This window comes from Fukomys damarensis, unplaced genomic scaffold, assembly GCF_012274545.1.
Source record: "Fukomys damarensis isolate Sample0158 unplaced genomic scaffold, DMR_v1.0_HiC HiC_scaffold_4, whole genome shotgun sequence".
In the NCBI taxonomy this organism is placed as follows: Eukaryota; Metazoa; Chordata; class Mammalia; order Rodentia; family Bathyergidae; genus Fukomys; species Fukomys damarensis.
The window spans coordinates 59,639,494-59,662,827 of record NW_022900916.1 but is presented as its reverse complement, the minus strand read 5'-3'; the positions used below and the strand labels follow the sequence as shown (position 1 = coordinate 59,662,827).

At 37.3% G+C, this 23,334-nt stretch overlaps 1 protein-coding gene across 1 annotated transcript; it reads right to left on the bottom strand.

The window, feature by feature from the left end:
• Positions 1–3,976: 3,976 nt before the first annotated feature.
• Pdk4 (pyruvate dehydrogenase kinase 4) lies at positions 3,977–15,194 on the bottom strand. The gene is made up of 11 exons (XM_010603411.3): positions 14,921–15,194; positions 13,695–13,836; positions 12,527–12,598; positions 11,406–11,590; positions 11,169–11,255; positions 10,669–10,746; positions 8,807–8,883; positions 7,040–7,138; positions 6,736–6,846; positions 6,316–6,429; positions 3,977–5,277 (listed from the first exon to the last, which is right to left on the bottom strand). The coding sequence occupies exons 1-11, from the start codon at positions 15,048–15,050 to the stop codon at positions 5,134–5,136; spliced, it is 1,239 nt and encodes a 412-aa protein (XP_010601713.1). The 5' UTR covers positions 15,051–15,194; the 3' UTR covers positions 3,977–5,133.
• Positions 15,195–23,334: the final 8,140 nt, after the last annotated feature.

Below are 23,334 nucleotides of genomic sequence, written 5' to 3'. Positions count from 1 at the left end.
TCTAGTTTTGCCATCCAACAAATTGTCCTAGATATTAAAGCAACCTTTTATATTTATGGAAAATGGTATATTAATAAGTAATTACTAGCTATATTGCATTACTTGGCAACTAGTTTTGTGCTATTAAATAGTAGCAAACATTAAAATATGTGTTATAATTCATTGATGAACTTTATTATTTTATTGCTAGATTTATCCATAAGCCAGGTCACATTATTTTTACATCATTGAATAGATTCAGCATGTTTTCAAGGTCAGTGACATTTCTGTTGGCTTTCAGTGGCTTTTAATGATTGTTTATATTTGGGAATGAATTGAAAAATCTCATCAAAATGCAGTTGTTCATTTTGACTGGGAAGCTATAATGTATGCATGGTAATTTGATTTCAACAGCAGGTAAGTAAAGAAGAAGGAAGAATGCTTATAAGATCTAAAACACTAGCTTGCAGGTTCAAGAAATTTCTTTAGTAGTCCTATCTGTAACCATTATTTAACTTCTTATGAAATCTGTGGTAACTTCCAATGGCTAAAAACCACTAGTGGAGAGAGATATTGAACAAAGATCAGTTATAATTTTTCTGGTTTTGAAACATAATCCAGAGTTATTAAAATATTGTAAACTATTTGAATACCCCTGAAAACATAAAATCTAATGAAACATATATAATTGTTTAATACAATGTTTCATTTGCCCTTAATTGCCATATTGCTATGCCAGAAGTTTATACATGCATTTATTCATGTATTTATCCAGTGGATGTTTTTTGAGTGCCTAAGTGTGAGAGTTTGTTGTGGTGTCAACTTGAGTAGCAAATGCCTAGCAGATTAGTTTAGCACAGTTCTGGGTGTGTCTGGCTGACTGGCTGATGGAAAAGGGAGGATTTACCCTGGAGGTCAGTGGCACCAAACAATGGGCTTGTACTCTGAAAGGAAATAAAAAGGGAAAGTTGAAGGTAATCTTGCTTTTGCTTCTTTGGAGGCCCTCCAGTCTTTGCCGTCATCTTTCAACATCTGCGTCCAGGTGTCCATGCAGATTCTGAGGCTCCCAAGGAAGACTCGGGCTTTCCAGTGCAGACTCTCAGTGGACTCTGCAGTGAACTCCGGGCCTTGGCCCTTCTGCATTCTTCCAATTCTGCAGGCAGCCATTGGAAGCCTACCTAGTGAGTCCTTTACATGTCATATATAAGTAATATTAAGTCTTTTCCTCCAGTGAACCCTGATATATTAATTGTGACATAAGTAATAAAATCTAAAAAAGCGATAAATTAAAAAGAAATGTGAATAAGTCACACGTGTAAATACTGAATAGTTTCTCTGGTGTGAAAAACTGTAACAGTACATAAGATCCTAATGGTATAATTGACAATGTGAAATAGGAAGAAAAGGACTAAAGGTGTAGGGAAAGTGGGAAGGGTAGGGGAAAGAATGAGGGAAATTGGTATAATTGACAATGTGAAATAGGAAGAAAAGGACTAAAGGTGTAGGGAAAGTGGGAAGGGTAGGGGAAAGGGAATGAGGGAAAAAATATGAGAAAATGAAAAAATGGAAATAAACTGTTTGTAAATGGGGAGGGGAGGGTGAAAGGAGGGCAGGGACAAGGGGGAAAAATGGGAACCAAGACCTGTCACATAAGGGTACAAGGTACCAATGATTAATGTAACTGTACTGTATACCTAAAATGTACCAATGAACTAAATGAGGAAAAAAAAAAGAGAAATTTGTATCTGCTATAATGCTGATGGAGATAAAACCCTCCTGCTGCAGGTGCTCATGGTAGTTTAATGATTTCTTACATGGGTTCCTGTGAAATTTATAAAAAATACCTCAACTCCCCCACCAGGTCAGGACAAAATGACCAGGTGATTCCACATTATTTTTCAGTGTTAGTATATAGCTAAACGTAAATGTGATCTTTGAGAGTGTAGTAGAAGCATGAAGAAGTTATCAAAGTCTGGACACTGGCACACAATGATCTGTTTGTAAAAGTTATGGTTGTTGAGATCAAGTGATCTTACTATTCCTAGCCAAATTTGCAATGTGAGTGAAATGACCTTTTCATCATAGTTTTGCTGAATGTTTGGCCCATTTAAGTGTCCCTCAGGGCACACACATTGAATAAAAAAGATACACGGAGAGTCATAGACCTGTCTTACAATGGAAACATTCATGAGAGTGCTGAGCTCATACAATGCGTGATCTCCTAACCTGACAAGCATCTTGAACCAAGGAAGTTATACAGCTATGACCGACGATGGTGATGGTATGTGTATGCGTGTGTACAGAGGTGTACTTCATCCCAGACACGTGGTGTGCTCCCCCATGAGAGGCAGAGTGATTCTCCTCAAGCAAAAGGACAGTGTCATTGGTGAAAGCCTTAGTAGTTTGTTTAGGGTCTGATGCTTTAGGTTCATGGGATTTTTGCTTTATGACTACCTTGACAAGATTTTAGAATTTAGCCATGGTAAACTCATTCCACTAACTTCATTTATCATGTGTCTTTCTCACTCTCTTTTTACCTATTTGCAGAAACTTGCCAGGAAGGGCACTCAGTAAGGTGAGCAAAGGCTGTTGTCTAAAGGTAAAGGAGAATGAAATTAGTAAAGGAAGACACTAAAACTAGTAAAGATAGTATGTGTTACAATTTAGCTTAGTAATTTTCATCCTACTCTTACTTTGCTGTTACTCATATTTTAAATCTAAAAGTTGTCTGGGAAACTAAATAAAATAATATAGGTAATTAATTTGATACCCAATTGCATTTATACAAACTCAGACACTAAGTGAAACTAACTGTACATTTACAGAAAAAGTGCAGGAAACACATGCATTCTGAAAATAATTATTGAATAAACACATGTAGGTAAACACATCTTAGTATTATGTCCAAACTGCCATAAAACCATTACATTTGTTTAAAAAACGAAGGTAGTAAGTTGCTCCAATATTTTTATGAGGCTACACACATTTTATAGGTTAACTAACATTGAACATAAGACCGGGAAACTCTAACTCCTACTTCATTGTACTTTGAGATAAACCAAGAAAAGAACTGAAAAACCATAAGCATTATTACAATAAAAATATTTATTATAAAAATTATCACATTTCTCTGTACATAGCTGAAACACAAGAACAAACTCATACATTAATAATTTAAGTGGGCCTGAGCACTCAGCCATCCACTAAAATTTGAAGGTTCATCCATCTATTTCACAAATACAAAGTAGACTTTCTATTTACTTACACAATTAATGGGACTGAGTTGCAAACATTTATTTTTTATTTACTTTTTAGTATTTTAAAGATATTTGCAGTGTTTAGGTTAATCAACTGCTCCGAATCTTTGGTAAATACAAATATTTTCATACAGAAATGTTTTGCTCAAATTTCAATAAAACAAAAATCTACTGCAAACAGTTTTGTGTAATCAATAAATGCACAAGTCAAAGCCCCACAATCCAGAAAAGTCACCATTGAGACTTTTGACAATAGTTGAAATCCACACACAAAAAAAAGGTTGTAGCTCCTATTGCTACAATCAGAAGCACCATAATAACTCTAGGATCCAGAGTCCAGGTCATCACAAAATTAAATACAGATGTTAAACTCAACATTTAAACAGTACTGATTATTTTAAAATGCAGAAAATTCTTCCTATGTGTCAGTTCATACACGGTTTGACGTAGACGAATTTAACATCTCAAGGTAAGTCTATTATCTTGTAAGAGTGGCAGACACGAAAAGACAGCGTACTGCTTCGAAAGACACCGTTCATCCTCTTCTCAACGATTTACCCACAGAAATACAAATCAATCCTTGGAATAACTGTGGGGAAAACAGAAAGATGCCGGCCTTTTCCTCCCTTCTGCTTTCCCTTCCATCTTCCATTTTTTCACTTCTCCGAATAACCTCAATTCTCCAAAGTACCACTCTCATTACAGCTTTCACTCATTAGCTCGCATTCCCAGCGATTCTCAGATGAAGGCATCCTGGGCTTGAGAACATCTTACTTCCAGACTATTTGTTTTTTTAAAAAAATGCTCCAAAAAGTCTTTAAATTCTAATGTCCTTGGGCCATATGAAAACGTTTAACAGCAGTGTGTGTTAATGCTGCAGTGCAGAGGATATAATCACATGGAGCAAAAACACAATTTTTAAAGCTTAAGAAATGGCTATCATTTCCGCTTCATGATGAAGAACAGCTCTAAACTCAGCTGAGTTTAGGTACTGCACAGGAGATTCCTTTCCCTATCAAGGGTTTTTCCAAACTACTGTTTCATTTATAAACACGGTAGGTTAAGGTCTAGCTTTGCTGTCACTTTGTCAATTTTCTTCATTCCACCTCCAACTTCCTGAGTTCACCTTTGACAATTCACCCAAGACTAAGCACCTGGCAATAAGCATTGGCTTATTGTGTGAAGTATGAACCGAAAAAGCAAAGGAATAAAGGAGTTTTAATGATTTGAAATTGTAATGACTAGAAAAGGTTTTACACAGGCCTAATGTCTTGCCTGCAACTCTTGAATAAAATGTTTTGACTTATTCTTCCTCTTTTAACTACAGTGAACATTATTTTAGTCACCATCCTTTTCTTCCTAGAACAAATACAGTTTCAGTGAAATGTACATTTATATACATGTCTCATCACATAGTATAAACTAAACTTTCCATGGCAGGAAAATACTGGTATCTTGTTTTATTGTTTTTTTGGTACTGGGAATTGAACTCAGGACCTTGCACTTGCAAGGTGGGTGTGATGCCACTGAGCTCAATCCCTAGCCCAAAATACTGGTATTTTAACACTTGATGTCAAAAGTACCAGTATCTTTTGATATAAGCAAGATGTTCTAAAATATCTTCCTATTGAAACTCCTAACATCTAACTTCTCCAGGATTTGGAGTACACGTAAGAGTTATTTTACATTACAGAAAGAGGATCTGGCCCTCGTCTAACTCCCGGAGTTCTGCCCTGCCTTCTCCTGAGTCACACAAACAAACACCATTCTTCAATGGATTAATGTCTTTGTTGCCATGATTTGTTTTTGTGGAAACAAGACTTCACACATAAACATTTAAGAAGCAATACTGCCCTAGGCCCACTGTGATCCCATAGAGTATCCCGGATGTTATGCTTCACAAGGCCATTTTTTGCTTTGCCAGATTCTTTGGTTCCTTGCTTGGGATACACCAGTCGTCAGCCTCAGAATTCATCTGGTAATGTTTGAAAGCTGACTTGTTAAAGACGGGGAGTTTTTCTATGGACTGAGAAGACAAAGCCTAAAAGAAGAGGGAAAAAATAATCAGACCAAAGAATTATGGATAACATGATTTGCACTTCAAGTGATTAATCAAAATTCATCCAGAGGTCAATATTTAACATTCAAATACATTTATCTCATTCATTTAGTAATAAGAATTCTGTAATATTTACAGTGTCTTTATACAACAAAACTAAAAAATATTATTTCTATTCTGTAGAATAAATCAGGGGCTAGAATTCATGTTCATTGTTTATACGTGATCTTTGGATGTTGCTGAGAATTAAGCAACAAAACTGTAAAGAGAGAGTCAATCTGATGCTATTAATTTGTTAAGAAGTTCCTTCTCATTGGTTTGAAGACATCTGCCTGCTTCAGGAAGGAATAATTAACTATTTCTGACAAAGGCCACTTGGCATTTAATTTCAATGCAAAATGGGAAACTAGAAGTTTAATGTTTTCAGTTGCTATTATCAGTAGGTAAATATGTTTTCGGCTGAAATGGTTGGCAAATGATTAACAGAATCAGGACAGTGATCTTAACAAATAAATTGAGGCTTCATTCCAAATAGAAAAATACATGCACAAGGTTTTAAAGTTCAAACAGGAAATGCCTGGCATCCTGCTGACAATGTGAGTGGTCAGATTTCCTTTCCCTGGATTTCTAATAAGGTCAGTTTAAGGTCTTGAGGTGTCTTGATTTCGTTGTTTTGTAGGCTAGAACACTATTAGCATTTTTACAAGTTTAAGTAATACAAAAAACAGCTACTCTCAGATGAAGAGGAAGTGGCCATAAAATATCGACATGAGTGTGTCTTTACTCTGAAACTTTGTTATTCTTGGGAAACAACTTTGCTTCGTGTTAGTCAGGTAGTACGGCCTAGCTTTTTTCTTTAGTGAGTTAACATATGAAATGATACGTGCTTACACATCCAAATAGAAAATTGAAAGACTTGTGGTCATTTATTTGCATTAATTCACTCTGGACCATAGAACTCAGAACTGTAAGAGAAGTGATCACCTTAGAAACAGGATTTTCAATGAATTCAAAGAATACCTTTAGATAGATGATAGCATCTGTTCCATAGCCTGACAATGAGTAGAGATTCAAATCTCCTTGAAAATATTTGGCATAGAGGCGAGAAATAGGCAAGCCATATCCAAAACCAGCCTAGTGGGGGAAAAATATCAGTCCTTAGTATAGAAGTGGATGTGAGCAGTGGAATACGAAATGCAGTAAAGAGTACTGATCCTCACTGATTAGGTCCTATAACCTAAGTAAGTATCTCCTGCTTCCAATCAGGGACCCTTTGTAGAATTGTTTTTCACCATCTTTAGCTTGCTCTATCATTCTTTCTCGTGTCCCTCAGACGTAATTTAACTAGAGAGGTTAACTTGTCTAAATTCTTCCTAGCAATTCTTGCTGTACATTTAGAATTAGGTGGTCAGATGAACGTAGCCGTACGATTGGCCTTACCAAAGGAGCCTTCCGGGAATTATCCATCACAGGTGTTGGCGCTGTGGAGTATGTGTAACTGAAGAGGCGGTCAGTAATCCTCAGCGGAACTCCACCTCCTCTGTCAGAAATCTGAAATGAACAAGTCATCAGAGCTGCACATTAAAAAAGAGAACTTCTCTATATAAAAACTCTTCCCTTCATTATAAAAGTCACCTATCATACATGCTTTTGATTCATTGTCCAATGCAGGGAGACTTATTATTACTGACCCTTAAAAAAGTTCTCTCAAGAAAGAACCAAAAGAAAAGTAGAGAATGGCTACCTTAATTGTAAGGTCTTCTTTTCCCAAGACAACAATCACTTCAACTGGTGTAAGGGAAGGGCAGTTTTCCTGGTGCTCAACTGTTGCCCTCATTGCATTCTAAGGAAAAAGTAAACCATAGGGAATTCGATGGTAGAAAAATGAGGAACAATAAATAACTTTATTACATTTAAGATATGAGCTGCACAGAGAATAACTCAGTTTCCATTTTTAAATTTAGTTTTAAAACTGCTCTGTAAATAGCCATTTATGAATGTGTCATCCAGTAAGTATAATGAAAAATATTCATTTAGCATGTGATATAGCTCCTGGGAGTAATGTCTAATGGAAAAACAATTCTGCTAGCTGTCAAGTTCTTATTTGTAAGCTTAATTTAAATGTACAAATTGGTTTTTATAGTCCATTTCCTAGCTCTCCCTCTTGTCTTTCCATTACGTTTCATTTCCAAGCACCAAAGATTATTACATAACAAATGAACAGGGAATCATTGAACCAATTTGTTGGCTTTTATAAAATATGCTGGAAAAAGACTGTTGCTATTTAAAAGGACAGTCAATAATTCTACATTAAACTTCAATTTGCCTTTGATTTTCATTTTAACTTTTACTAGGGATGGCAATTAACTCTATTAGTTGTATCATTCAATTTAAAATAAACCAAGTCAACAAAAATTTATCTTTGGTCCTTTAGCACAACCAACTAAAACATGTTTTCAGCCTACTGGATAATGCCCTGCAGATAGAATGTTGGGTTATTTAACCCATTCTAATGAACTCTAATCACCTTCTGGTGTATCATCTGCTTTCTGGTTTCTATATAATAGTATGTTTTAGTCATTAGCTGAAGTGAATGGATCAGATGTTTGTAGTTCAATGAATATATCACTGCAGGAATATTAGAATGTTAGAAAATAGTAAATTCTGAAGAGTTACGTCAGACTTAATTGTTTTAACCCTTCCTCTTCTCCCATCCAGGGAACTCTGGGAAAATATCACACAGTTTCAGGTGTCTTTCAGGTGTTTCCCTTTTCTTTTTGGTTTAAGTTCAGCGTTTTAGTTTGATGTTAGAACCCATGAAAGGACTGGTTCTTGGCATTAGTTTACCCTAAATAGAAACATCAGAATCTTCTGAAATGTATTATAGCGAGCCCTCCAGGAGAACAGTGAATGCTAGTTTGAGAAGCCTTGCTCTACAGCCTTCATGGTGTGGAATGTGAACCAGCATTCCAGTTAGCTCACTAGAAATTCAGAATCTCAGGCTCTAGCACTGACCGAATGAATCGAATTTTGGGTTTTAATTAAGTCCTTAGGTGATTCTCTACATTAGAGTAGATGACTGAAGGAACTGACTATTCTCTCAGGATATTCTACACTCAGAATGTGGGAGGATCACTTAGAGCAGCTCTGGATTTGAGCCTTTGAGTTTGGAGCTGTGATAGCCTGAGGAGATGGAGGTTACAAGGCACTATTCACTGGTGCTCTGTTGGACACCTGGAAAAATAATGGGAGCATCCTCTTGTTTCTAAAGCACTGAAACATCACGAAACATGTTGAGCATTCTCAAACATGTTCTGATGTTACAGTGAAGTGTGTGTACTTCTAAAAATATGGTCTGTGCAACTTCTTTCTGTCACTTCTGTAGCAGCACTAAAGTATTCTTGGGAAAGGACACTGCGATTGTTGTTTAGAGGGGAATGATGAAGAAAATGGAAATATAACTAGTGAACTATTTAAAGACAAAAACCATAATTATTATAGATTATCGTACCTTGAATAATTCAAAGAGCATATGATGAAGATGAGAGGGAACATACACGATGTGAATTGGTTGGCCTGGAGATTTAACTAGAAAAATGAAACTCATTTAGAATTGAGAAACAAACATTTCACTAAAATAAATCTCTATATCTATTTGACTAATAGTTTAGGTTTTAAAAAGGGTTGGAATATTTCTAATTCTCCCACCCAAATATTCTCCCGTAAAATTTTCTTACTAACAATAATGACAACTGGCTAATTTTTAAAATGGTGTTCAGGTGCTACCTAGTGCTCTATGATTAATCTTTGCATTTCTAATGTATGAAGTTGAACAAAGTGTAAAACAATGATACTATAAGTTGGATTATGTTGGTTTGATTCTATTTTCAACATGCTTGTACTGGAGAATTCCAGAGTTAAAATTATATTCATTTTAAGATAAGAGAAAGAAATACTGTTGCTTACATTATAACCTTGAAAATTAGTGCTCACTATAATTTTTATATTTTGGGTATGGTAAAATAATATATCTGAGGGCTTATTTGGTTATTCCATCTAAACATTAAATCTTATATGCTAGATATGCTTTAAATTCACAAGCAGGCTAAAGACAACAGTGAAACAAAAACCTCATGATAGTGTGGAAAAAGAAAAAGAAAAGTATTATTCTTTGGTATCCCAGCCTTGGCAAAGTTGGACTCAAAAATCACAAGGCCTAGGACAATGCCCTCTTAATTTCATCAGACAGTTCCCAACAGTTTATCTTCAAGTACGATGCAACAATGTCACTTATATTTAGAGATGTTTTTCCATCTTTGTACTCCAAATTCAGGTAAGCACGCACCTACATTTGCTTAATCCCAGTGTGCGAGTTAAACTACTGTACTCCTCTCAGCGAGTTGATTTTTACTTTTGACACTGACAAAAGATTATTTCTGTAAATATTACTTGGAAAAGATGTTTACTTTGAATAAAAAAAAGAAGGTTGTTCTAATTTCATTTATCGCTTTGCTTTGAGATACAACTATCTATCTACCCACAACAGGAGAGGACAGGATAAAAAGGTCTTGCATTCATCATGTGGTCACTTCAGTGTGGGGAGACCTTGGTGGACACCCTAGAATTGAAGCTTTTGGAGTATGGTCTTTCAAACAATGTATATATTCACAGTATTTTTTTATTGTGGTAAAAGCATTAAACATGCGATGTACTCTCTTACAAAATTTTAAATGCACAATTCAGTTCTGTTAACTATCGGTAACATGTTGTTACACCATGTGCCTAGAACTTACTCATCTGGCATAACTGAAACTCGAGATCTGCTGAAAAGCAAGTCTCCATTTCTCCCTCCTCCTAACTTCTGGAAGCCACTATTTTATTTTTGGCTTCGATGTGACTATTTTGGATGTCTCACGTATGTGAAACTGTGTACTATCTGTCATTCTGTGGCTAACACATTTCTTATAGTGCAATTTAAAATATTTTTATTTCTAGTTGTTGTGAACAGCCTCTTAGGAGCACAGCATATGTCCACTGCTAAACGTTCTCCCTACTTTCGATTTTCTTATTCTTCATGTCTTATAGTAAGCAAATCTTTTCTTGGCTAAGATACTGGAATTCAGTTCTCTTTAAATTGCAAATTATTTGTTCAAACTCTTTTTTAATGAATCATCATAAGTCACTGAATATGCACAACCAGAGCTTTCCTGCTGTGAGAATGATAGAGAAATGTAGCTTCAAAAATTTGAATAAGATTTTAGGCAAGTTCAGAAGAGAAAAAAGTGTTTAAAAAAGTATTATTTAGAAAAAGTAATTACACTAGAAAACCACTGAGTTTCCTGCAGTTTAAAGTACATTTTATTAACAGCTTACCATTCACTTGTGTGAGTTTCATTTCCGGAGATGTTAAATAGTACTGTTCGCAGAGCATCTTTGAACAGTCAAAGGCATCTGGAATACAAAATATTTCACAATAATGAAATGACTTCATGCCAATTCGTCTATGTGCACACTGGCCTTAATCTAAAGTATACCCTAGAAAATGGGCTTATGAATATGGAAAAAGTCTTTTTAATGCTTTACTGAAGAATATTTTGTTAATTCTAGTTCTAGTAATAGGAATATATGCACTCTGCAAATCAAATGTAATATAATCATGGTGTGTTAGCCATTTATGTTTAGGGGTTTTAAAACAGTATTATAAATTAGTGTTTCTATTCCTAACTCTCAAAAGCAAAGGACCTTGATGGCATATTTATAAAAATATAAATGGATCCCTGTGAACACAGATTCATTCCGAATCACCTTGTTTACAGATATGTCAGTCATATATTATACAGTGTCAAAAGAGTCTGCAGAAATCTAGAAATTACCTTGGACCACTGCTGCCACATCACAGTTTGGATCGATGCTTCCAATGTGGGTTGGATTTCCTGTCCTCTCATTATTAAATATAAGAACTGTGGAAAAATAAAAATAAGACATGTTGATATTAAAAATCTGTTAACGACTAGAGCTATCACTGAGGAAGAATGGGACATGTAGTTGTAGCATAGCTCACAATCTACACTCAGGGCTGTATAATCATGACCCTGAATGAGTTCACTTACTGTGCTGGTTCATCAGCATCCGAGTAGAAATACGGTTCATGTAAAATCGATCCAAAAAGTACTGAAGATTTTGATTGGTGACTGGGTCAAATGTACAGGCTTCTTTATACTCTATGATTCCTTGTGCCATGGTAGGGATGACATTATGGTGTCTATTTCGAACTTTGATGAGCGTATCTACAAAGCTAAACCATTAGATTTACAATTAGTGAAAGCTAAATAAGTTTCATCCATTTCTTGTCCATAGATGGATTCAAAGAAGGATTCTCTTCTAAACAAATCAAATTATAAAATGGTTGAGTGAGCTTTGTCAGGATTCTTCTACCTTAGAGGAGATAGTTTCATAAATAGATATATGTTTTGTTTCTAGGTTACATAAAAACTACCAGATCTATGGCCAGTACATTCATTGTAAGTATTCAATAAGCTTTCTCTTAAAAAAAAAAAGGAGAGATCAAAGATGATTCCTTAATGCCATTGGGAAAAAACTAAAAAATTCTTGCTAGATTTAGAAAAATTCTTTTTTGAGCAATTAGAAACTACCAGTGACTCTGAAAGAAAATGTGTAATCTATAATTTCACTGAAATGTTTTAAAATTTTATAATAGTTAATTCTCCTGAAAAATCTCATTATTGGACTGAATTTATAGTAAAAATGGAATTCCTTGAAGGAAGTGGGGAGGGGCACCAAGTTGTCTACATTTTTTTCACACCCAGCATCAGTTTTCTATACCATGATTCTTTTAGTCTAAAAACACAAAAATCCCAAATTTGTCATCTGTAAGGGGATAGTAATTTATCGTTCCATTTAATTTATAGCTAAAAATTTAGAGCATACTCTTAGGAGTATGTCAGCAAACAGTCAAGATTTTGAAAACTTACTTTTTTAAAAATTGAGTATATTGGTACATTTTAGGTATACAGTACAGTTACATTCATCATTGGGATCTTGTATCTTTACATGACAGGTCTTGGTTCTCATTTTTTCCCCTTGTCCCTGCCCTCCCTTCACCCCTTCCTCCCCTCCCCATTTACAAACACTTTATTTCCATTTTTTCATTTTCATTTTCAATTTTTCATTTTCATTTCAATGAAAACTTATTCTAATGCATAGAGCTTACTCTGATAGTGCTTTCTGGTCATCTGGGCTTTTCTCATGGAATTCCACCAAGTCCATTAGGCTCTGGATATACCTGTAAAGCAATATGAATGCTTTGTTATAACATTAGTAGATGCAAAAGGCTGCAAAGAAAATGCTATTTTGAAATTATTTGAAGAAAGCAAGCAAGGACTACATGTGAAATGAAAAATGCTCCTTCAGTACCCTAGGAAAATAGTATATCACAAATTTAAAAACTGTAACTTTTACCCTCAACTTCATGACTTTAAAGAAAAAGTCTAAGTTCTATTCCAAGTTGTATTCAGTTTCTGGATCATTTTGGTTGGCAAATATTTTTATTTTATAGTAAAAACCTTTAGAAATCACTTTAAAAAAAAAGAGCTTCATATTTTCTACTATAAGAAGAGAGACGTAGAAGGACAGCAGCAGTACTGACTCCAGCAGTAAGACCTACAATTTGAGTATATGTTTCTGACTGATTTTCTTATGGGTGTTGAGTTCATGTTTCTTGACTGCGAACAATCAGTCGTGTAGTCAATGGATTAGGGTGAGGTCCTGGTACATGTCTGCCTTAGTGCACATCCCAGCTCTGTCCTCTAAGCATCAGTATCCTTATTTGTAAATGAGATTATCAAGTGCTACTTGTGCACTAGATGCTGTTCTAAGTTTTTTTTTTAATGGATTACCCTCAATTATACTCAAACATTCATTTGAGGCATATAATCTATTCTCCGTAGCGGGGAGAACTGAGGCATACAGAGTTTCAAACACTTGCCAAAAAGTCTACAACTAGGGAGTGGCAGAGGCAGAATTTGACTGCTCCCTAAATAGTAGTCATATGAATCATTTCTCAGCATAGGATATCTTTTGCAACGTCAAACTGTCTTTTATTATGTAAAATGCAAATTAGTATTGCATGTGTTATTTTCCAAATTATTTCCCAAGATAAAATTATATTGCAAAGGAGTCTAGTTTTTCAGGGTAAAAAAATTCTGTTTCTAGCTTTACAACTGCCCTAATGATAACTTATCCTTAGTGAAAAATTTTTTGTACATCTTTTGAAAGTATTTACTATGTAGACCACCTGTTTTCCAATTATAGAATTAATATAAAAAGGCATAGTCAGGTAACTTTTAAAACTAGAGCCATCAAAATGATTCACCACTTACCAGCTTTTAACCAACTGTACTGAAGAGGTATTTACTAATCGATCAGGGAGGATATCAATTTCCTTCAGGATATTGGCTAGCCTCACCGGCAATTCTTGTCTCAAAAATGCAAAAGAAGTTCTTTCACATGCATTGTGTGAACCTATAATAAATGAAATTTCGTTAGTTTCAGGAAAACAATATCTAAATGAAATATTCAGAAATCATTATCAAATATTGAACATAAACATATATTAGAAAATCATATGTTGCTCTCAGTTGGGTTACTGTTTATAAGTAATTCAGGAGCAGGTATCTTTACAGGCTTTTGCTTTCTTTTTTTAAAAAAATGACAAATATGTGAGAATGATTATTCTTGTTTTTGATGAAGATTCACTCCCAAGAAGGCAGCAATAGTTCTTAATATTCCTGAAAAAAGCTCAGGAGTCAGTGACCACTACAGTATCGCTAACCACGTCCTTTAATGGGTCTGTTTTTTTTTTTTTTTTTTTCCAGTACCAGGGATCGAACTCAGGACCTTGCACCTGCAAGGCAGGTGCAGCGCCACTGACCTACATTCCCAGCCCTTAATGGGTCTTGCTATGAAATAGGTGTGGGAAGAGACGCGGAAGTGGAGGTCATGAGGCTTCCCCATGAATGGTAAACTGTATCCCTTTCCAATGCTCGAAACGTTCCTTAGAAGATTCCTGCAGTAGGTGTACAAGTATTTCAGCACTAATACAAACATGGAAAATCATAGCGGTAAAAAGACAAAGAATTCGGTTGGGAATTCAGAGCGCAGGCCTCTGTGGAGAGGTAGAGGGTGGCTAAGGGATAAAATCTATTAATTTCGGGCTACTTTGTAAGTCTTCTCCAAGAAATGCCACATTGGGAAGAAGGAGATAAAAGTTTCTAGTCCATTGTTAGGGGGTAGCTCAAAGCAACATTTCTATGACGCAAAGATCCAGGCAAACAGAAGAGGAAAGACGACCTGAAGGCCACCACCACCACCAGCAGCAACAGCAGCAGCAGCAGGGGTGCAGGTGGCTTGACCTGTAGGCACAACACTACTGGCAGCCACATCTATCTAGCAAAGGTGGGTACAGAAGCAAAGCAACTCCGGGCGCAGCAGCAGAGGGTCTCTGGTTGTCGCTTTAGCTGAAGCCCAGCCCTTCTAAGGTAGGCCCGAAAGTCAGGGCAGGTCGACAGCCCTAGCGCCACCCGCCTGGGCTCTGAGTCCGGCTCACCAAAGTCCAGCAGCTGCTTCATGGACAGCGGGGAAGGACTGTAGCGCGAGAAGAGCTCGACCTCTCGAGGCACCAGGCCGGCGCTGCTCAGCGAGCTGGCGCTGCGCATCACGAAGCGGGCCGCCTTCATCCTGACGCCCTCCGGGACGATGGGGCTGGAGCGCTCGAGAGGCAAAGGCTGCGGGAGCAGAACCGAGGTCGAGGGGGGCGCGGGGTTTACGGTTCTACGTGGAGGAGGCTGCGGTGGGTCGCGAGTGCAGGAACTGGAGACTCGGGTCCTGCAGCACCAGCGGCCTTTTATTTATCTCCCCGTCCTCTCTCCCCAGCCCAAAACGGGAGGAGTCACCGAGACTTGCAGCCAAGTCCAGAACTTGGGGCCACGCCAATCGCTTCGGAGAATGAACTTCAGGCCCCGCCCCCCGGCGTGGTTCCGCAGCGTGGTCTGGCGCTGAGACCCGACAGCCTGCACTGGTTTCGGGTGCTGTGAGGCTAAAGGGTGGGAAGGAGGCCAGGAGGGTTCAGCTGGAGCAGACAGACAACGTGGGCTCCAGATTGGCCACTGGGGACAGCGCCCCACGTCCCCTGGGCTGCGGGCCGGCCCACACTCGTCCTTGTTTACAACTCCAAAGCTGTCTCAATGTCACGCATTCCGGTTCAGAAACCAGTTCCAAGAATCGGGGCCCCGAGAGCTCATTGGTCGTTGCTCAAAGCGGGACTTTTACTCTAGCCAATCAGCTACGAAGAAAAGTAAGTTTCCTTGTCATTGGACAGCGAAAAGACTGAACAACATTAGTTTTCCTGGTGATTCACCAGCAGTTTAGCAGAACGCGGCAGAACTGGACGTTCTTTTTGCTTACCTTTAGGAACTGACCACGTGTACTTCTATCCTGTGGTAAACAGGCCCTCCGTTCGCCTCCAGAACTCTTATCTCTGTAGTTAAAAACAAAACAAAACTTACCATTCTATCAGTTTGACTTCGTTTTACTTCCAGAGGGACTTTGTTCACTCTCTCGCCATTGTCCGAGTTATTCTTACTTCAGATCTTTGTGGAAGGTATTCCTTGCTTCGCGCATAAACTAACTGCACCAAGAGGTCTTCTCTGGCTGCTGTTCTCTCCTCCTTCCAGAGACGGTCATTGTCATTCACAGAGTCAAAACATATCGTTATTTTTAAAGTTCTTATTATCCCTCCCTGATACCCATCCCCTAAAAGAGATTCCTCTAGCGATCTAAGTAACAAGACTGTGCTTCAGTTTCTATCTCAAGCACAAACTCCCTGATAGCCAGAGTCCTGCACTTAACTGTCTATATTAATTCTCCACCTGAATGCTAATAAACATCAATTTTAGTTTTCTCAGATCTCTCCATTACTGAAGTTCTGGCTGACTACCTTTTGTGTGACCTGCATGGAGCATCCTATTAACTTTCCTACTATTTCCTCTTTTGCCCATCCATTGCCCATAGATCCTCCAGAATTTGTGATTCCCCTTTCACTCAGATTTGAAACTGTAAGAAACAGCTCTGTGAACAACTCAGCATTCACAATCTTCCTTTGAGAGTGCGCTTTGGTTTTCAAGGATGTTGATAGGTGATCCTGAGGTGAATTAAGACTCTGGCTACTGCTTGCGAGCAAGACAGAAAAACTGAACAAAATAAAGTGAGACTTAGCAATTTGAAACACCACCATTCAAGCTGAATCAATTGTGGGAACATGAACAAGTTCCAGATTGATTCTCCTCTTGTAAAAGGATTTGATACCACTGAAATTTGTATTTTTGTGCTTAAAATCCTTTAGCTAATATTTACATGGCTTTATGAAGCAAGACATGTATTCAAAAAGCCAAAAGACTACATGGGCTGTCTTTGATGAAACAAGTAAATTTAAGAAAAATCTCTTTCTTTCTCTGGATTATATCCTAAGAACAGAAATAGAGTATACATTTGCTTTTTTTACCATTTGTAAGATCAGGAGTAGGCAAGGTGTATATATTACAAAGCATCATACTATAATCTTCTGAGAGAAGGTAATGGAATTGTGTATCAGTACACATAGGTCTAATTTAGGACAGTCCCGTTCCCTTAAGTCCATTGAGTGTGTAGCCTCACTTACTCTATGTGCTTCAGGGTGATTAAAGATCAGATGGATTCATACCATGTTCCCAAGGGGTAAAAGTGAACTGAGGTCATCCAAAATTTGTCTCCATAACTCATCCCAATAATATTTACCAGGTTACTTTCACAGCACATGGCATTCCTCTATGTCATCAGTATGATGAAGACTCATGTTATAATTAGCAACATTGCTGGTGGCTGGGCTAGAACAGTCAGGTCATCTTGTTTACCTAGTTGGCTAAGATGCCATGTGTTACCATGAACAGAGAGTAGCCTGGGAAGAGAGTGGCATTTCTATTCCTAAGTTTATCACAGACCTTGGAGGTTGTTCAGTTGGGGCAAAAGTGAAGATAAAAGATTATTTGAGGATGATGGGTATAAACAAATCCATGTGTTCATTTGAGTAAAGGCAAACTGTTGTCTGAGCAGCCCACGAGGATCGTAATTTGGCCCCAATAATAAATTAGAGAAACAAAGTTTAATGAAAGGAAGACACTTTAAGAGGAAAAGAAAGGAGAAAATAGATAGCAACCCAAATAAGAAAGAATCAGGTCAGGGGCTCTGAAAAGATGGATGATGTGTGGGCCCTTTGTTTTCAGCTGTTTGTAGAGGGGGGCTGAGTGACTCTTTCCTCTCTGCCTGGAACTTGGCATACCTGAATTGGCTTTTGGGCGCCTCTGCCTAACATCATTTTTGGGGGGGTCTATGTGTAGCTTTGGGGGGGCTGTTTGTTTACATGTCCTTAAATTACCTTTGAAGGCCTTACCTTTGGGGTGGCCAGCTAGTTGGCAAGGGGGTGCCTTATTTATGGTTAGCTTAGAGTTAATAAGGGGTGTGTAGAAATCTATTGTACTCCATAATGACCCTTGAGTGAATAATATAGTGACTCGAGTGAATACACACACATATATGTGTGTATTTAGTGCATAAGTGAGAGTACACACTTCCTTAAAGTTAGCCCTCATTGTTTTTTACTCTACTTTATTGGAAATTGTAGCAGCTTATCATTTGTGCACCATTTTCTTTGTGTCTTGCCTGTCATCTTTTTTTTTTTGGTCTTGGTGCAAGTGTCAAGGCCATTCAGTATCTTTTTAAAAATCTTTTTCTTTGACTTTTTTTTTTAGAGGAGTCTCTCTAGTAAAGTTTGTTCTTAACTCTCTTTAGTCAGAGTAAGCTAGAAGACCTAAGGAGGTCCTTATTTAGTTGTTGTTTTTATTGTTTAGAGAACTCTGTTCTTACAAAATCATGGAAAGACTCCTAAATGATTTAATCCTGGTGGATGGTAATCAAAACTTCCCCCTTGCAGACAGTGGTGAAGATAGAATCCCTGGATGAGACTCCTAACCCTGAAATTTTCAAGTGTACAGTTACCTAATATTAAATAAATGTACCTGGCTTGCCTGGAAAATTTAGTAACATAAAATTATTGGTCAAGGATTTTTTTCATTAATTTTATTGGTACATTTTAGGTATACAGTATGATGACATTCATCATTGGGAATTTGTACCTTTACATGATATATCTTGGTTCTTATTTTTTCCCCATTCCCTGCCCTTCCTTCAACCCCTCCACCTCTCTCTATTTACTTTGTTTACATTTTTTCATTTTCTCATATTTATTCCTTTCCCTTCCTTTATTTTCCCTACCTCCACTTCCACTTCCTCTTTAGACCTTCTCTTCCTATCTCACAATATCACAATATCATTTATACATTTTGATCCTTATTTACACTTCTAGTTTTTCATACCAGAGAAACTATTCGGTATTTACATGTGTCTGTCCTATTTATTTCACTTAAGAGTATGGCCTCAATGTGCATCCATTTAGCTATACATGTCTCTAGTTTCTCATTCTTTATGGCTGAGTAGTACTCCATTTTATACAAAAACCACATCTTCTTTATCCAGTCTCAGTTGAAAGGCAATTGTACTGTTTCAAGTTTTAGCTGCTACAAACTGTGCTGCTATGAACATGGCTGCAAATATATCACTGTGATATGATTCTTTTCATTCTTTTGGGAAGATACCCAGCAGGGGAATAGCTGGGTCAAATGGGACCTCGAATCCTAGTTTATTGAGATATCTCCACACTGATTTCCACAGTGGTTGTACCAGTTTGCATTCCCAATAGTTGAGAAGGGGTCCTTTTCCCCCATAACTCCACCAGCATTTGTTATTGGTTGATTTCTTGATAGCAGCCATTTTTTTTTTTGGAGTGAGGTGGAATCTGTGTTGTTTTCATTTGCATCTCTCAAATGACCAGTGATGTTGAATATTTTTTCATGTGTTTATATGTTATTTCTACTTCTTTGTGTGAGATGTGTCTGTTCATTTCAGATGCCTGTTTTTTAATTGGGTCTTTAAATTTGGGAGTCTATTTTATAAATTATTTATATATTCTAAATAGTAGACCTTTGTCCAAAAAACATTTGATACAAATTTTTCCCAAGTTGTGGGTTGTCTCTTCACTCTGTTGGTAGTTTTTCTTGCTTTGCAGAAGGGTTTGTTTGTTTATTTATTTTTTGGTACCAGACATTGAACTCAGGATCTTGCACTCGCAAGGCAGGCAGGCAGCGGCATCACTGAGCTAAATACCTGGCCCCAGCAGAAAATTTTTAATAAAATGAGATCCCAGTTGTTGATTATTTGTGCTACTTCATGTGCCACTGAGGTTTTGTTCATGAAATCTTTTTCTAGGACAATGTCTTGAGTTCCACCTAACCTCTCTTCCAGCTGGTTCAGTGTTTCTATTTTAATATTTAGATCTTTGATCCATTTCAATTTTAGTTTGGTGCACGGTGAGATATATAGGTCTAGTTTTAATCTTTGGCAAGTTGAAATCCAATTTTTCCAGCACCACTTATTAAAGAGGCTATCTTTCTTCTAGTGAGGATGTTTGGATCTTTTGTCAAAGATGAGGTGGCTGAGTATATCTGGTATAGTTTCTGTATCTTCTGATCTGTTCCACTGTTCTCAGTTCTGCTTCTTTGTCAGTACCATGCTGTTTTTATCATAGAAGCTTTCAGTATAGTTTCAAGTCGGGGATTGTGAAAACCCCTACCTTGTTTTTCTTGCATAGAATTGCTTTTGCTATTCTAGATCTCTTCTTGTTCCAAATGAGTTTTTGGATTGGTTTCTCAAGGCCTGTGAAGTATGCTACTAGAATTTCAATCAGGATTGCATTGAATCTATATAGATGATCTTCTGGATTTCTGCTGGGTCCATTTTAATTTCACACTCTTCAATCTTAATTGAATGGATTTGGGCCTTTTCTTTCCTTTTTTGATAAAGTTGGCTAAGGGTTTGTCAATTTTGTTTATTTTTTCAAAGGACCAACTCTTTGCTTCATTAATTTTTTGTCATTCTCTTTGTCTCCATTGCATTGATTTCTTCGCTGATCTTTATAATTTCTTCCCTTTTTAGGAGCTTTGGGTTTGTTCTGCTCTTCTTTTTGTAGAATCTTGAGGTTTAGCACAGGTTATTTATTTGAGCTGTTTTCCAAATATGAGTATTCATTGCTATGAATTTCCCTTGTAAGACTGCTTTCATTGTGTTCCATAGATTTCAATATGCTTTATTGGGATTATCATTTAATTGTAGAATCTCTTTGATATCTTCTTTAATATCCTCTGTGACCCATTGGCTGTTCAGGAGTCTGTTCTTCAATTTCCATGTGTTTATGAAATTCTGGTCAAGTTTTGAGAATGCAAATCACACTTCTGCCGGAGATCAGGTGGTGGTGAATTTGACAAAAATGCATCAGAGCCCTTAAAGAGAAGCCTTCTTATTTTTTCCATCTTTAGGAATATATTCCAAGGAACCAACTAAAATACACATAGCACGATCTCTAAATACATGAAAGAAAAATTAACAGATTTAACTTAAGGTTAAAACATGCACAATGAACTTGGAGAACATATTCAGAAAATGTCACATGAAATGATGACATGAGAGATGCCTGTTTCAACAGGGAACAAAGTGGTCAGGGTCTGCTTTCTCATAAGATTGAAGACCTGCAGAGGAAATCAACATTATAAATATATATGGCCTATAAGCCTATACATTAAATCACAGAGCTATACTCCAGAACTGTAAGAAACAAACTTCTTTTCCTTATAAATTATCCAGTCTAAGGCATTTTGTTATGGGAGGGCCAATGGACTAAGACGTGATTACAATCAGGATTACCTCATCTCTGAAAACATGAAGGCTGGTAATTTCACCCTCTCTGATCATAATGCATCCTTTTCTGGCATTTTGTTTATTTCCTCTCTGTCTCAAATCTTGTTCTTGAATTCATGGAACTCTTCTGGCCCCAATCCAGCCTTTTTTTGTTCAGATATCACATTTATTTTCCATTTTTTCATTTCTTTCCTCTCCATAGATTCCCTATTTCTTATTTCTTTAATTCTCACCTCTGTCTGGAGCAATTCTACATAATTTTGGGGAAAATCATTTGATTAGGCCTAGTTCTCCCGCCTACAGGGCAGCTATGGCATGTTGAGACGTACTCTGTTATGGCCCATGTCACAGCTAGGAGTTCAATGGTCCACTGATGCTGTGATGCTCCAGGACAAGATTACACCAGCTGAAGATATCCTGGGAGGAATAAAATCTTCATCTGCGTAGTTCCTCATTGTTGTAGGATTTTTCCTTCGGCCCCTCCTCTCTGAGTGACCTTTTACATTTGTTAATCTCCCAATGTACTGAACTCTCTACCCTGAGTGGCCCTTTACATTTGCTACTCTGATGTAGAGAACTTTTTGCCCCAAGTCATCTGTTACATTTGTTTTCTCCTGATGTACTGAATAAAGGTGTGGCATGCTCAGGGCTTTCATCTTTGCTCCCCAGAGCAGCACTGATCAGGCCCAAAGCTCAGCTTCTTCTCCAAGTCTTGCTTTTTCTATCTTTCCTGTATAATAAGTTAATTTGCCTTGTGCTGTTGTGGTTCACAGGAGACTAGGACTTACTGCAGAGGTTCCAGTAACACCCCCTTTCCCGGCTCCCACGCACCTCTACTCCCTCTTGCTCCTCTTTCTTTACACATGCTAGCTATTAAACAAGGGGAAAATGTCTTTATTTTCCCTGAGATACTTTCTCACCTGTCTGTCACATTGTCGCACAGCAGTAGATAAGAAGCACCCAGGCTTTCTTTAATCCTTGTGTTCTTGATGAAAGTCCTCTTCCCCAGACTTTCAGGAGTACGTAGATACCAGAGTGAATTAACAGTGGCCTTCTGCTTCTATTAATTCAACTCAGTGACTCTATAGACGTCAGAGTCTACTAGATCAATCTCATCATGCTTTATTTAACTCAGGTATCATCTTAAGTTTTTTTCCCTCATTTCATTCCTCGTATGGTATTTGGTACCCTCCAATCTGACTTGGTCTCTCACTCACTTCATCCTTCTCCCAAACATATTCTGTCTTCTAAACTTAGTAAGGTTTGTCTTCAAATCTCCTACATCCTTGATTTCTTTTTTTATTATTTAGTTAGTTAGTTCATTAGTACTTTTTAAGTACACAGTACAGTTATATTCATTATTGGGATCTTGTACCTTTACATGACAGGACTTAGTTCTTGGTTTTCCCCATATCCCTGCCTCCCTTTACCCCTCAACCCTTCCCATTTTCAAAGACTTCATTTCTGTTTCTTCCTTTTCTCGTATTTTTTCTTTTCCCTTATTTCCTTTCCCCTACCCTTGCCACTTCTCCTATGCCTTTAGCCCTTTTCTTCCAATTTCACATTATCAGTTATGCAATTCGGATCTCATTTTCACTTTCAATTTTTCACACCAGAGAAACTGTTCGGTATTTACACATGTGTGTCTTAGTTATTTCACTTGAGTATGGTCTCAATATGCTTCCATTTTTCTATGAATGACTCTAGTTTCTCATTCTTTATGGCTGAGTAGTACTCCATTTTATAGAAAAACCACATCTTCTTTATGCAGTCTCCAACTGGTACATCCTTGATTTCTTATTTGATATTTTCTTCATATTCTTGGTGCAATCAATATGCAATATGCTTCCATTTTTGTATGAATGACTCTAGTTTCTCATTCTTTATGGCTGAGTAGTACTCCATTTTATAGAAAAACCACATCTTCTTTATGCAGTCTCCAACTGGTACATCCTTGATTTCTTATTTGATATTTTCTTCATATTCTTGGTGCAACTTGAGGATGCCAGGTTTCATGCAGCCTTTTAGGTACAGGTTACTTTTCTCAACACAAAGTGTTTCATGTTCTGGAGGTGAGCTAGGTGTTCTCCTCCCAGTCTTTATTTGCTGCCTCCTTTGGCT